Source organism: Eurosta solidaginis, chromosome 1, assembly GCF_040869045.1.
Source record: "Eurosta solidaginis isolate ZX-2024a chromosome 1, ASM4086904v1, whole genome shotgun sequence".
In the NCBI taxonomy this organism is placed as follows: Eukaryota; Metazoa; Arthropoda; class Insecta; order Diptera; family Tephritidae; genus Eurosta; species Eurosta solidaginis.
The window spans coordinates 60,828,818-60,842,422 of NC_090319.1; the positions used below are offsets into that span (position 1 = coordinate 60,828,818).

The window sequence follows — 13,605 nt, forward strand, 5'->3', positions numbered from 1 at the left end:
TATTGAAAATTTCGAAAAAACTAAAAAGTGCGATAATTCATTACCAAAGACAGATAGAGCGATGAAACTTGGTAGGTGGGTTGACCTTATGACGCAGAATAGAAAATTAGTAAAATCTTGGACAATGGGCGTGGCACCGCCCACTTTTAAAAGAAGGTAATTTAAAAGTTTTGCAAGCTTTAATTTTGCAGTCGTTAAAGATATCATGATGAAATTTGGCAGGAATATTACCCCTATTACTATATATGTGCCAAATAAAAATTTGCAAAATCGGATGACGAACACGCCTACTTAAAAAAAAAAATTGTTTAAGTCAAATTTTAACAAAAAATTTAATATCTTTACAGTAAATAAGTAAATTATGTCAACATTCAACTCCAGTTATGATATTGTGCAACAAAATACAAAAATTAAAGAAAAATTCAAAATGGGCGTAGCTCCGCCCTTTTTCAATTAATTTGTCTAGAATACTTTTAATGCAATAAGTCGAACAAAAATTTACAAATCCATGTAAATAATTAGGTAAGGGCATGGCTTCTATGACGATAACTGTTTTCTGTGAAAATTGGCGAAATCGGTTGAAGCCACGCCCAGTTTTTATACACAGTCGACCGTCTGTCTTTCCGCTCGGCTTTTAACACGATAACTTGAGCAAAAATCGATATATCTTTACTGAACTTAGTTCACGTACTTATCTGAACTCACTTTATCTTGGTATTAAAAATGGGCGAACGCCCACTTTTTGGATATCGAAAAATTAGAAAAATTTAAAAAGTGCCATAATTCTATACCAAATATGAAAAGAGGGATGAAACATGGTGATTGGATTGGTTTTCTGTCGCAAATGGGTGTGACACCTACCATATTAAGTAGAAGAAAATTAAAAAGTTCTGCAGGGCGTAATCAAAAGCACTTGCAATCATGCGAGGAATACTGTTCGTGGTATTGCATATATAAATAAATTAGCGGTACCCGACAGATGATGTTCTGGATCACCCGGGTCGACATTTTGGTCGATATCTCGAAAACGTCTTCACATATACGTCTTCATTAACTCCTTGAATTTGATACCCATATCGTACAAACACTTTCTGGAGTCACCCTAGGTTAATTTTCCTACATGGCGATTTTCCCTTATTTTGTCTCCAAAGCTCTCAGCTGAGTATGTAATGTTCGGTTACACCCGAACTTAGCCTTCCCTACTTGTTTGAATTGAATTTTTGTAGCTCCTTAGTATTTTATTTAACACGTGTTGCGACACACAACATATTCTCTTATTGTCGCTAGTCTCTACTTTAATTTATTTATTCAAGTGTTTCGATGTACGCAAAAGCACACGTCATACTCTGTATCTAATTTTTTTTGGAAAAACGACATACACTACTACTGCTTCGAGCTTGGAGCAGTGTTGTTGCTCCAATTTTAGTGGCAGAATAATACAATAGAACTAATTAGCAGGTTGAAAACAGATAGAACTAATTAAGTATACCTTTTGCACTTTTCTCTCAATTCTGCAAATGCTTACTTATATAAAAATAAACAATTACAAGGAAATTTTCTTTAGATCGAGTAAAAGCTGTTTGTTCAATTGAAATTTTACGAGGTAATTTGCCCAAAAACTTCCTCAAGCTATAAGGCGCCGAATGAATAAAATAATTAGCATTTACTTCAATTCATTTAACCTTGACTAAAAGTACATATTCTTATTTCTGAGATCTAGAGGAAAAGGCTTTTGTTTGTTTTTTATTCACAAAGCAAAATTTTGTATAAATAGCGGCCAGAAAATTTAACTTGCTTCACTTTAAACTTAACAATCGACTGAAAGTTTTACACTAAAATGAATTCACGCAATTCTTTCGCCATCCTTTTTGTCGTCCTTAACTACTTTTTGACTAATGCACATTCGCAATATCGCGTTATGGGTGGCAATGATTGGGTTATAGAGCTTAGCCCACATTTGGTATCAATAAATGATACCAGGGCTTATCGTTGCGTTGGTAGTTTGATCAGTATGGATACGGTGCTTACAGCTGCGCATTGCGTAATAAATTTAGACAAGAATGACATCACTGTTGCAGCTGGTGTGTCTGATTTACGTCATTTAAGCTTTGAAGGAGAATTGCGCTATGTGCAGGATGTACATTTTCCACCTGAATATATTTGCGGAGCATATGATATGGATATAGCGGTGATTAAATTGAGTGAACCCTTCCCCAAGACTCGTAAAATAAAAGAAATACCACTTTGCCATACTACATTACGCCTACGGACGGGACAGGCAATGCGAGTTAGTGGATGGGGTTCGACTACAGGCGATATTCAAATTTCATCTATACTGAAAACTGCTATCTATTTTGTAATGCAGAAGGAGACATGTGCACGTGGTTATGCGATGGCAGGCATAACTTTAACAGAATCAATGATTTGTGCTGCAACGCATGGAGCTAATACATGTTATGGAGATTCGGGTGGACCGGGGGTTGTGTTTGGACGACTTTGTGCTGTGGTATCAGCTAGGATATTCCCTAATAACCTCTATTATCCGACTATATATATAACTATAAATAATGCAAATGTTCGAAATTTTATAAATAAATGGCTATGAAATTAATTGCAAATAATTACAAATAAATGTTTATAATTGCGATTAAAAAAAAAAAATTTGGTTGTATTCAATTAAGATGTGACGCATGCATATGCACTTCACTTATTTATTCACAATTATTAGTTTTTGTTTTGAAATGTTTTGGCTAAGTAGGTGAGTTATTGATTGTTTAGCTTGTTAGCAGTTTTTTGCATTTACCATTTTATGAAGTTAATCAGACCAATTCTAAATATTCTCGCGGAATTTTGTTCTCGCGGATTTTTTTATTCCCGCGGAAAAATTCCTCCAATTCTGTTCTCCTAGGGAGAACAATAATTGGGGAATAGGAATTTCGAGTTTTCGAAGTCAGCTGTTTTGTCAATTGAAATTTCGTTGCACATTTCTTATTTTGTTTAAAAAATTTAAAAGTTTAATTATTGTTGCAAATTTGTTGGAAATTAAGAAATAAAATATAAACATTGCACAGTATTTATTGCATTTCATGTGGTATTCACTGAAATGAGTAATGAATTGGTGCCACAGCAACATCAACAGCGGAACATAAGAAGACGGCCGCATAACACAAATCTTCCGGAGTTGCCTGCTTTCATTCAGCAAAGCAATTTTCTGGCGGCCAAGTTGAGTTGAATTCGTCCTTCATCATATGCCAAAATCTATTTAAGCCTTATTAAAAAATCCTTGCGCAATTTCTGGATGGCTACATCAAATTTGTATACCAAGAGCTCTACCGTTGCTTATGATATACTTTTCGACTTAAAATAAAGAATATTGTGGTTGTAGTTGTTGTTGTATTAACAGTGAGAATATTGTGGTAGAATGTGCATACATATTTTAGCACAAATTTGTACAAATAAGTGTTCTTTCTTAAAAGAACGAATTTCCTTTAACTATTTTGATGCATTCCCTTTAATTTAGAAAGTGAAAAAACTCCTATGAAATGGCAAAGAAATCTCCCTCTCCCTCACATTCATAATACCTACTTTTCTCCCATAACCGGTTTCCGCTTTTTCGAACATTGTTCAGAATAGGAGGAAAGGGAGAAGTGTAAAAGCTCACAAGGAATTTTTATTTAGAATACGAGGAATGGGAGAAGGGAGAAAACTCGCACGGAATTTTCGTTTAGAATTGGGCTGATTAAATTTTTGATGTTATATTTCTTTAAGCGCGTTATGAAAAATTGATGGGAGTGAAATTGTAGAAAATGTGACACAAACTAAGAATTTTAAATAAAATATTTTTTTTTTTCAATTTCACGTGCGCCACTGGGTGGTGCGACAAATTTCGTATGTCAGCAAAAATTATTCATACGCCATGTACGTAGTTAAGTGCAGAACTTTTGTTTAAGAGTTTACGATTTCTTCTCGAACACAAGCGGGATTTTCGAGACCCACGAAATCAAGAAGTCGACTTCTCGCGAGATTCTCGTGTCTCGAAGTACTCGCAAATCTCGCGAGCTTCTCGGCATAAATCTTTAAATTTTTGTGATCTTGAGTGTTCAATAGCACGGGATGGGGCGGCTTGTAAGGCTAAAACTATTGAAATGATCGATTATGAGACAGGTGCTGTTAATTTCAAATGTAAACCAAACGAAATGGATGAGGTGCTAAAAGCGGTGATTGCCAAAGGATATAGGGTGTTGCATACGGAATTATGTCTCCGACCTAAACAATTAATAAAACTGAATGAACGGGAAGTTATATATAGAATATTTTACTTTTCCATATTTCAAATTCAATTTTAAATAGCCCAAAATATTTTCTAACAAAAATAATAATAAAAATTTCTAAAAAAAAATATTTTCTAACAAAATTAGGGAGGCTCGAAATTCATTTCAGACCTATGGTCCCATTGACACTATTACTCAGTATGACCCATAGATTCAGAAACTGGATGTGCACCTGAAGTTTTTTTTCCCCATACAATTTTACCCGCCCTAATGTACATAGTTGGGTCGTTTTTCGCACGCCGTTGCCGAATGTCAAAAATATCGGCGCGGCGGCGGCGATGGCGTCCGGCGCATTACTATTTTTTCTACTCGTTTAAGACTGTTCAGACCATACGATCCGATATCATAACCTGGAAATGTTGCCCTTTTCTAAGCCATAAGCAGAATGTGGCTCTTGTATTTTTTTCTGATCAAATCATTTTAGCTGCCGGTATATTATAAACTGTTGAAGGCAACAAAATCTCTTTCGGATATTTGTAAAAACAAATCTGAGAAAGCGTGTTCTTCAACAGAGCTTTTTTGAAAAAAGAAGATAGGCAGTTTGTTGTTGTAATAACAGTTCTAATCCAACTAAACACAACGATAAAGTATCTATAGCCTTCGGCGACAAAACTTTATCTGATTCGAAGAAATGCGCAAGCAGCTTTTGCCGACAATTTATAATGCATTCTTCTGTAGACAAGACCAGATGTTGTGCTTTTAGACGAGCTCATAAACATAAACACGACGTCCCACCCATTACCATCACCCGCACCATTATCAAACCCTCCAAGGCGGTAGGCCCCCACGGAATAGCCATGCCAATGCTTAAACACCTTGGCGATGAGGGAATAAAATACCTCACACAAGTTTTGAACCTGTCACTGGAATCCTTCGTTATTCCCGAACAATGGAAAATGGCAAGGATAATTCCGCTCCTAAAGCCTGTCAAAACAGCTAACGAAGACGAGTCTTATCGACCGATATCTCTGCTTTCGTCAGTGACAAAGACATTGAAACCCGTTTTGCTCACTCATTTCATGGCAAATCTTCGCCCAGCCACGCACCAACATGGCTTCTGTAAAATGCACAGCACCACCACCGCGCTCAATGCCATTAATACTCAGATTAAACCAGGAAAAACCTCATCATAGGATGGTGCTCGTGCCACTTAACCTGTCAGAAGCTTTTGACACAGTCAACCACGGCACGCTACTCCAAGACATAGAAGGCTCACACCTTCTCCCTTGTCTAAAAAGATGGACCGCTAATTATCAGAATGGTCAGCAGGCGTCGGTTCAATGTAGAAACGAAATTTCTATATCCAGAAAAATTAAACAGGGGGTTCCACAGGGTGGTGTCGTTTCTCCGCTTCTGTTTATTTTCTACATATCAAAACTCCCTTCCCCGCCAGAAGGAATCACAATCACTTCCTATGCTGACGACTGCACGATTATGGCTACAGGACCTGGCCCTTCATTTGATGAATTAGTTTCTAAAATAAACAGTTATTTCCCCGATCTTTCCGGTTTCTTCACCTCGCGCAACTTGCCATTATCACCGACAAAATCCACGGCCACCCTGTTTACGACGTGGGAGGAACAGATGTCGCAAATATTGGACGCACGCGTCGATGGTGTCACACTACCGACTATCAGTCACCCAAAGATCTTAGGCGTAACGTTCGATAATACTCTAACCTTCAAGGCTCATGCCACCGAGATTGTTTCTAACGTACAAAGTCGCAAAAAAATCCTCTAGTCGCTTGCTGGCAGCACATGGGGAAAAGATAAAGAAATGTTGCTAACCACGTACAAAGCAATTGGCCGGCCGTTGTGACCTACGCATCACCAGTTTAGTCGCCTGGTCTTAAAAATACACACTGGAAAAGGCTGCAGACCTGTCAAAATGCTGCAATCAGAACTGCCACCGGATCTCTCCTTATGACCCTACTTGATCTAGCACCGCCTCCGCGGGGATTAAGGGTACATCTAAAGCACTATGACGAAATACGGCACCTGCCAACACAGCCGTTTGATACAGGCAAGCATAAGCAGGCCCTTAGCCAAATCTACACAGTATCGGTAAACGCCTTCGTCAACACGCGCCCGGTGAACCCCATTATTATTATGCCATATCCCACCCTTGCAGAAGAAGAAATCACATTACCAAGGTAGACACGAGTCACCCTGGCCCAAATTCGTTCTGGATACTATAACAGGTTAAACTCTGACTTGTCCAGAATCAACCCCGACATACGTAATGTATGTCCTGCATGCCATGTGTCCCCTCACAAGACACCAACCATCTTTTCAATTGTAATGTGAAACCTACGCCTCTAACACCTATCTCCCTATGGTCCGCCCCTGTTAAAACAGCTAGTTTCCGTGGACTCCCGTTAGAGGACTTTGATGACATTTTGTCTGGATGGAGCGAAGCACTGTTAATACAACAACAAGATATGCAGGTATTCCACCTAAACGTTGACATATTGAAATCATTATACATATATCGCTCATTTACTTCAATAGTTCCATAACTCAAAAAACATGACTTTTGAGTTAATAATATATAAACGTACCCAATAACATGATCTATGTTGTATAAAAAAATATTTGTGATCCGCTAAAAATTTACCACGTGCTATAAAAATAAAAGCATGCCATTATATGCGCTACATATGGCAGTTAAAATCTTTGAATGGCTCTCCTGCAAAATTATGTTTTTTGAGTTATGACACTATTGAAGTAAATGAGCGATATGTATACTCATTTTTTTATTTTTGTTTTTCCGGCTTTAGGTCCTGGGTGAATAAAACCACAAATTTTGTTTTTCAACCGATATATTTCGGTTACTCAACGGTAACCGTATTCAGGGCACTGTTTACAAATATAAAAAACATTAACAAATTAAAAATCTAAATTAAAAACAAAAACAGAAAAAAAAAATTTTTTTTTTTTCAAAAATATTTTTCTACAAAAAACAATATTTAATTCACATACATTTTGAACACGTCTACGCCGTGTGACGTGGAACTGTATACTAGCCATCATCCGGTGGCAAAATCCCGAGCCAAATAAATAGTTTTGCATATAAATGCAACAACGATTCGAGCCAGATAAATCCAGATAGAAGTGTGGTTCAATTTGTGAGCCAGATAATTTGTTTATTACTTCTTTTTAGTTTGGCAATGCTGCCTTTAATAAACCTACTTTTTCAAAAATAGATGTCGCTGCTTAGCCTTTCGCCGTATGAGTTAAATGAAAAACAGCGGCGGCATCTGCCTATCACATTACACGTGCGCGAAAATTTCACGACATCTGCTTCTCAAGTCTCTCAATGATTCAGAGCATTCCCGTGAGAATTGAGCGTGAGCGACACCAATAATCGATGTTGCTACTCTGCTTGTTGAGCGACAACCATCTTTGGCGACAACTAAAGACGAAAGAGCATAACAAATACGTGTGAAGTGGTGCCAATAATTATTCAACTAAATGGTTATCTCTGGTTTAATGTTTGTCGGTGTGATTAAGATATGTAACATCTCAAGAGTAAAGCGCTTTGTGTATTGTTGTTCCTGTTCGAGGATTTCTGTTTTATTGAAATTCGGTGAGTGGCCGCTGCTTTTACAGTGGGCCATAAGTGCTGTTTTTTTGGTTGCTGTTACTATGGCATTGTTTATAAACAGATTCGTGCTGTGCTAGTCTCGTTTTTAATTTTGATTTTGTTGTTGTACAACATAAATACTATCACAGGGCTCATTATTATTACCGTTGCAGGAAATCCTATACACAACATTACTTCCGTACCACCGTAATAGGTATCTCCGACTTTGTTTTATTAAATAAGTGTTTTAAAATGTTTGTAGGTTTGTGTGATATTTTAATTCTATCTTTGTCGTAGCAGTCCGATACAGTTAGCCGCTCTGACAATTTTGGCACATATGATAAAGATTTGAAAATCACGGGATTTTTCGCTTTTTGTCTACATTGGTTATTTTTGAAACTCATTAATAAATTTTTAATTGTTCGCTTTCGAAAATCAAAAAAAAAAACTACTAAGGAGATTAAAAAATAACCAATGTAGACAAAAGTCGAAAAATCCCGTGATTTTCAAATCTTTAGCATATATGTATTTGTGGTTTAAAGCCGGGAAAACAAAATAAATTAAAGAACAAAAAGGTCGCCAAAAACTCTATAAATGTATACTCATTGAAAATAAAATTGTTATATACTTTCATTCTTCCAATTTCCACAGTGCGCCGACAGCAGTCGTCAAAACTTTCGTAGAGTGATTTCGCCCTTACAACAAGAAAAACAAAGTCAAATAAATTCGCAGACAAATTTTACATTTGGTTTAATGCAATCACCTGACGAAAGTATCTCTGAAAAATACACAACTATTATTAATAACAAATCGCCAGGGATGCATAACGAAATAACAACAACCGAAATTCAACCAAAACATATAAGAAATAATGATGATAAACTAACAAATGATGATCATATGCAAATTAAGGAGTTTCAAACATTATTTGTTGCATTAAACGAACAGATTAGCACATTTGAAACAAATAAAGAAACCAATTCCAACTTATCGAATGATCATTTAGACTTAGATTTACAATCAATATTCATGAATGATCTAACTCTACAAGTGATTAATGCTAATGTAAATATTGTTGAAGAAGATTTACAAATAGATGAGCTCGAAACATTACTCTCATTACCAGTTGTAGATGTAAATGAAGCTGAAGATGTAGAAGATTTCGCTTTAAAATATTTAAAATGCAAGCAAGTAGGCCAAAATACGCTAGAATTGGCAGAAACGAGCAAAATAAATAACGAAGCTAACAAAATACAAAATTTTCCAAAATGTGCTGAAGAAAAATTTGCAGACACCAAAAATACAGCGTTGTTCCAAACAAATAAAATTAAAAATAAACCGAATGTAGAGTACTCGGTTGCGAAGACAGGAACTGTTAACAAACCAACGGACCAAAAACATACAATAAATGTACCGGTAATGGAAACTAGTTTTCAAAATGATGCACATGAACAATTTGAGGAGAAATTAATACAAAGTCAGCTGATAACTTCGAATGAAGTGCAGGCATTAGAAAAATATGCAGACGATGACAGTGGAATTGCACTTGCATTAGAGGATAAACAGATAAAAAATGAGCCACTTAATAAAGAATTAGATAAAAATATTAAAAAATACTTAACTCTTGATAATATAATCTTAAGCAAAAGTGCCGTTGATAATATTAAACCAACAACAACAACACTTGTGAATAGCGACACACACAATAATATCAACAAATCGGATAAAAATTCGATAACAGCCACGTGTCTTGATCGTCGTCGTCTGCGTCATCGTAACAGTGCAGCCGCAGCAGATCATACGCCGCATAATAAAAAAAATTTCAAAAATACAAATATTTTACGTTGTCGTTTTTGTGTTTATAAGCAAATAAGCGAACAGCCAATTTTTGCTACCACGCAACTTCTCGATCAACATATAGCAACAGTTCACGATGCTGATAAGGAGCGTCCATATAATTGTTCACAATGTGCGGCACGTTATCGTACACGCAGCGGTTGTGTAGCACATATAAATGCTATACATTTGAAAAAATTTGATAATTGTAAATTATGCAATAAAAATGTTGCCGGTGGTTCAGGACAAATGCGTATGCATATCGAACGTAATCATACGCATGGCAATTATACTTGTGAAATTTGCCATTTAGAATTAAAAAATGTTACATTATACAATTTTAAGTATCACAAGAGATGGCATGATGAACGTAAATTGTGGCGTTGTAAATTATGTGAAAAGGCATTTGTGACGCGCACACATTTAACAGCACATCAAGTGACACATACGCGTCAAGGCGAATTTCTATGCACGCATTGCGGAAAAAGTAAGCAAAAAATTATTTATTTATTAATTTTTAAGTCTACGGTATAGAGGTGGAAAACTATCGGCGATAGTATCGATATATCGATAGTTTTTACCTATCGATGGTACGATCGACGTTTTATGACTATCGATACTATCGTTTAAAGCAGGCATGCTTCGTTTATTAACGTTAATTATCGTAACGAAATGATATCGGTTCGTTGGTTAAGCATGCCTGGTTTAAAGTATTGTAGTGAAAGAATTGAAAGTTTATATAACAAGTAAAGGTGTCTTAGTTCGGTTGTAACCCAACATTATATACTCAGCGTGAGCTTCAATTGTACATTTCATTTCACATATCATGTGGCACCGCCCGTTAATAAAAAAATTTCTCCACATTTCCTCTTACAGTAAAACTTGATAAGTGAAATATCATTGATTCAAAATTATTTTTTGCTAAGTTATAGCTTATTATTCTATTCTACGACCCTTTTAAACTTGTTTTATGTTGTGGCCGTGGTCTTTAACCGATCCCGTCCATTTTTCCTAGAAATATTCTGCTATAAGGAAAATATGTGTACCCAATTTTGCTACGATATGTAAATTTTTCTTCGAGTTATGGCTACCGAAACATAGAAAATTGCTTTGTCATAAAAGGGGCGGTGCCACGCCCATTTTCAAAAATGTTACTGTTTTCCAATTTAATGTTATAACTCAATTTAGAAAGTAAAATTCTATTGATACAAAGCTCTTTTTCGCTAATATATTGCTTATTACTTTCGTCTACGACCATTTTAAAAATCATTTATATAAAAGCGGGCGTGGTCTTTAACCGATTTCATTAATTTTTCTTCAAAGCATTCCTTATAATAAAGGCAACATCTCTGCCAAATTTTGCTACGACAGGTTTAACGATTTTTGATTTATGATTAATAATATTTGTAAAATTGATGTTATCACAAGTGGGCGGTGCCACGCCCATTTAAAAAGTTTTTTTCAAATTTTTTTAAATAGTCTCAATGTCAAATTTCAACATTCTAGGTGTATTATTTACTAAAAAATCAAGTTTTTTGTGTTTTCCAAAATGTTATATATATAAAAAGTGGGCGAGGTTATCATCCGATTTCGCTCATTTTCAATACCAATATATTCTGGATCCAGATAAGCTTGTATACCAAATTTGGTGAAGATATCTCAATATTCACTCAAATTATCGTGTTAACGGACAGACGGAGGGACGGACGGACATGGCTCAATCAAACTTTTTTTCGATACTGATGATTTTGATATATTTCTATATTTATCTCGATTCCTTTATAAATGTACAACCAACCGTTATCCAATCAAAGTTAATATACTCTGTGTGCAAAGCACGCTGGGTATAAAACGCATTGGTAATTCATGTTATGCTGGCATTTTGGTAGCACTTATTTTGACTTTTTCATATGAGCGGAAATTTCAGAAGCGATAGAAGCGTGTAAAACACGCGTATAAATTGGAACGAGTTTTCGTATTGTTATACTCTTATAAATTTAATATTATATAGAAGAAGTTCACGATTCTTTATATAAATCGTCAACTTTTGCACATTCTGAACAAAATGTCGGATGTCCCCCAAACCGAAAGTAAAGATGCCTATTTGGAATAATTTTTCCAAATCGAATAAAAATAAACCCACGGCGATTTTTTCCTATTGAAAAAAGGAATTCAAATCAAGCGGCAACACAAGCAATTTGTGGGATCATCTGCACGATGTGCTTTGTACTCAAGCTCAAAAGAGAAACATGATGGCGGAAAGAAGCTTCTGCCTCAAAAGCTGGACTGGCTTTTTAGCAAGTGTGCTAATACACGTCCAAAAAAATTTAGTACAAATCTAGAACAGCGCTCGACTGCTAATACGCGTCCGAAAATATCGGCATGGGTATCAAACGACGCGTCTTGACACCAAGATGTAAGCTCTGTGTGGAGATATTTTTATAGTTGAATTTAATAGTTTTCATGTGGTTGTTGTACATAGAAAGAAAATTGGTGTAGAAAAAGGTTTTGCACGTATTTAATTTAAATCCCAAAAAGGTGTTGGACCGGCAAGTGTCCAACCAAGTGTAATTTTTTATAAGCTCGGACAAAAACCGCTAATGCAGAAAGTGTTCTGGATCCCACCACCGGTTTCGGTGGGCGCATGGTTATTTTTCGGTTTTGGAAAGATGATACTGCTTTCTCTGAAGGTATCGTCGACTAGAACAGGAACCTTAATTTTCCAAACTCCTCCAAAAGACCACACACCTGCAATGACTTGAATTTCATATTTGAAAAAATTAATACGTATGTATGTACATTTGTGTCCACACAACTATATGCCATTTTGTTTCAAGTTTTTTTTGCAACCGCCCCATTTCTTTGCGTCAATCTTTTTGAATATAAAAACATATTTTTACAGGTAACTCGAAACTTTGGAATTGTTTTGAAATTTAGAATTCTTGTTTTAGTCGACGATAACTACAAAAATAACAGCATCAATTCCCAAATATCTTCACTTTTGTCTTTTTGTTTTAGTCGACGATAACTACAAAAATAACAGCATCAATTCCCAAATATCTTCACTTTTGTCTTTTTGTAAAACTAAGGTGTCTCCAAAGAGATTCTCTGCCGCTACGAAAATTTCTCGATAGTATCGATATCTCGATAGTGCCCTTCGATACTATTGGCGTATATCGATAGTACATACTATCGATAGTTTTCTACCTCTACTACGGTATTTCAAACCATACAAACTAGATAACAATTGAGGACTTACGTGCAAAAAGGGATCAAGGGTTGATGCTCCTTTAATGCGTAAGACAGCTCAATGGGAAGAATGGGTCCACTTTTATACCCACACTATACATATATTATTTTTATATCTCTAAAACTGAGTTAGGTTGAACTGGCCGGTCAATAAAGACTTTACATCGACTGAATGTATCCAGTGTTACCAGAATTTGTTTGACGACCAGGACTTATGTTATAGAATAACTCCGCCTTCTTGGCATTTACTAGAAGTTTTCTAGGACCTAACTTAATTGCTGCCTCGATATCTAGTAACTCTGCCGCCCCTAATAATTGGAGGATTGATATGCCGAGCGCAGGACACGAACACAGAATGTGCTCAACCTTTTCTTTCTGCAGCTCGCACTTCCTACACCTGCCGTTACTAACGAGACGTAACTTATAAGCATTTGGCGCCAGAAGGCAGTGTATAGTTAGTATGCCCATCGTGAGCCTTAAGTCTCCTCTTTTCAGATATATGAGCCACTCGGAGAGAGGCTTCGCACATGATCTTAGAATTTTTGCAGCTCCGCGCTTTTGTCCACGCCTTTCCTGCTTGATGGATCATATACAGCTCTTGTCT

The 13,605-nt window shown here is 36.1% G+C and overlaps 1 protein-coding gene across 2 annotated transcripts in view; it reads left to right on the forward strand.

Moving 5' to 3' along the window:
- The window catches only part of LOC137254533 (uncharacterized), a 73,827-nt gene that overhangs the window by 39,961 nt on the left and 20,261 nt on the right, over positions 1–13,605 (forward strand). For both annotated transcript variants that reach the window (XM_067792274.1, XM_067792280.1), the window contains exon 4: positions 8,568–10,239. In XM_067792274.1, coding sequence (XP_067648375.1) covers positions 8,568–10,239 — 1,672 coding nt within the window. The remainder of the gene's footprint in view (positions 1–8,567; positions 10,240–13,605) is intronic.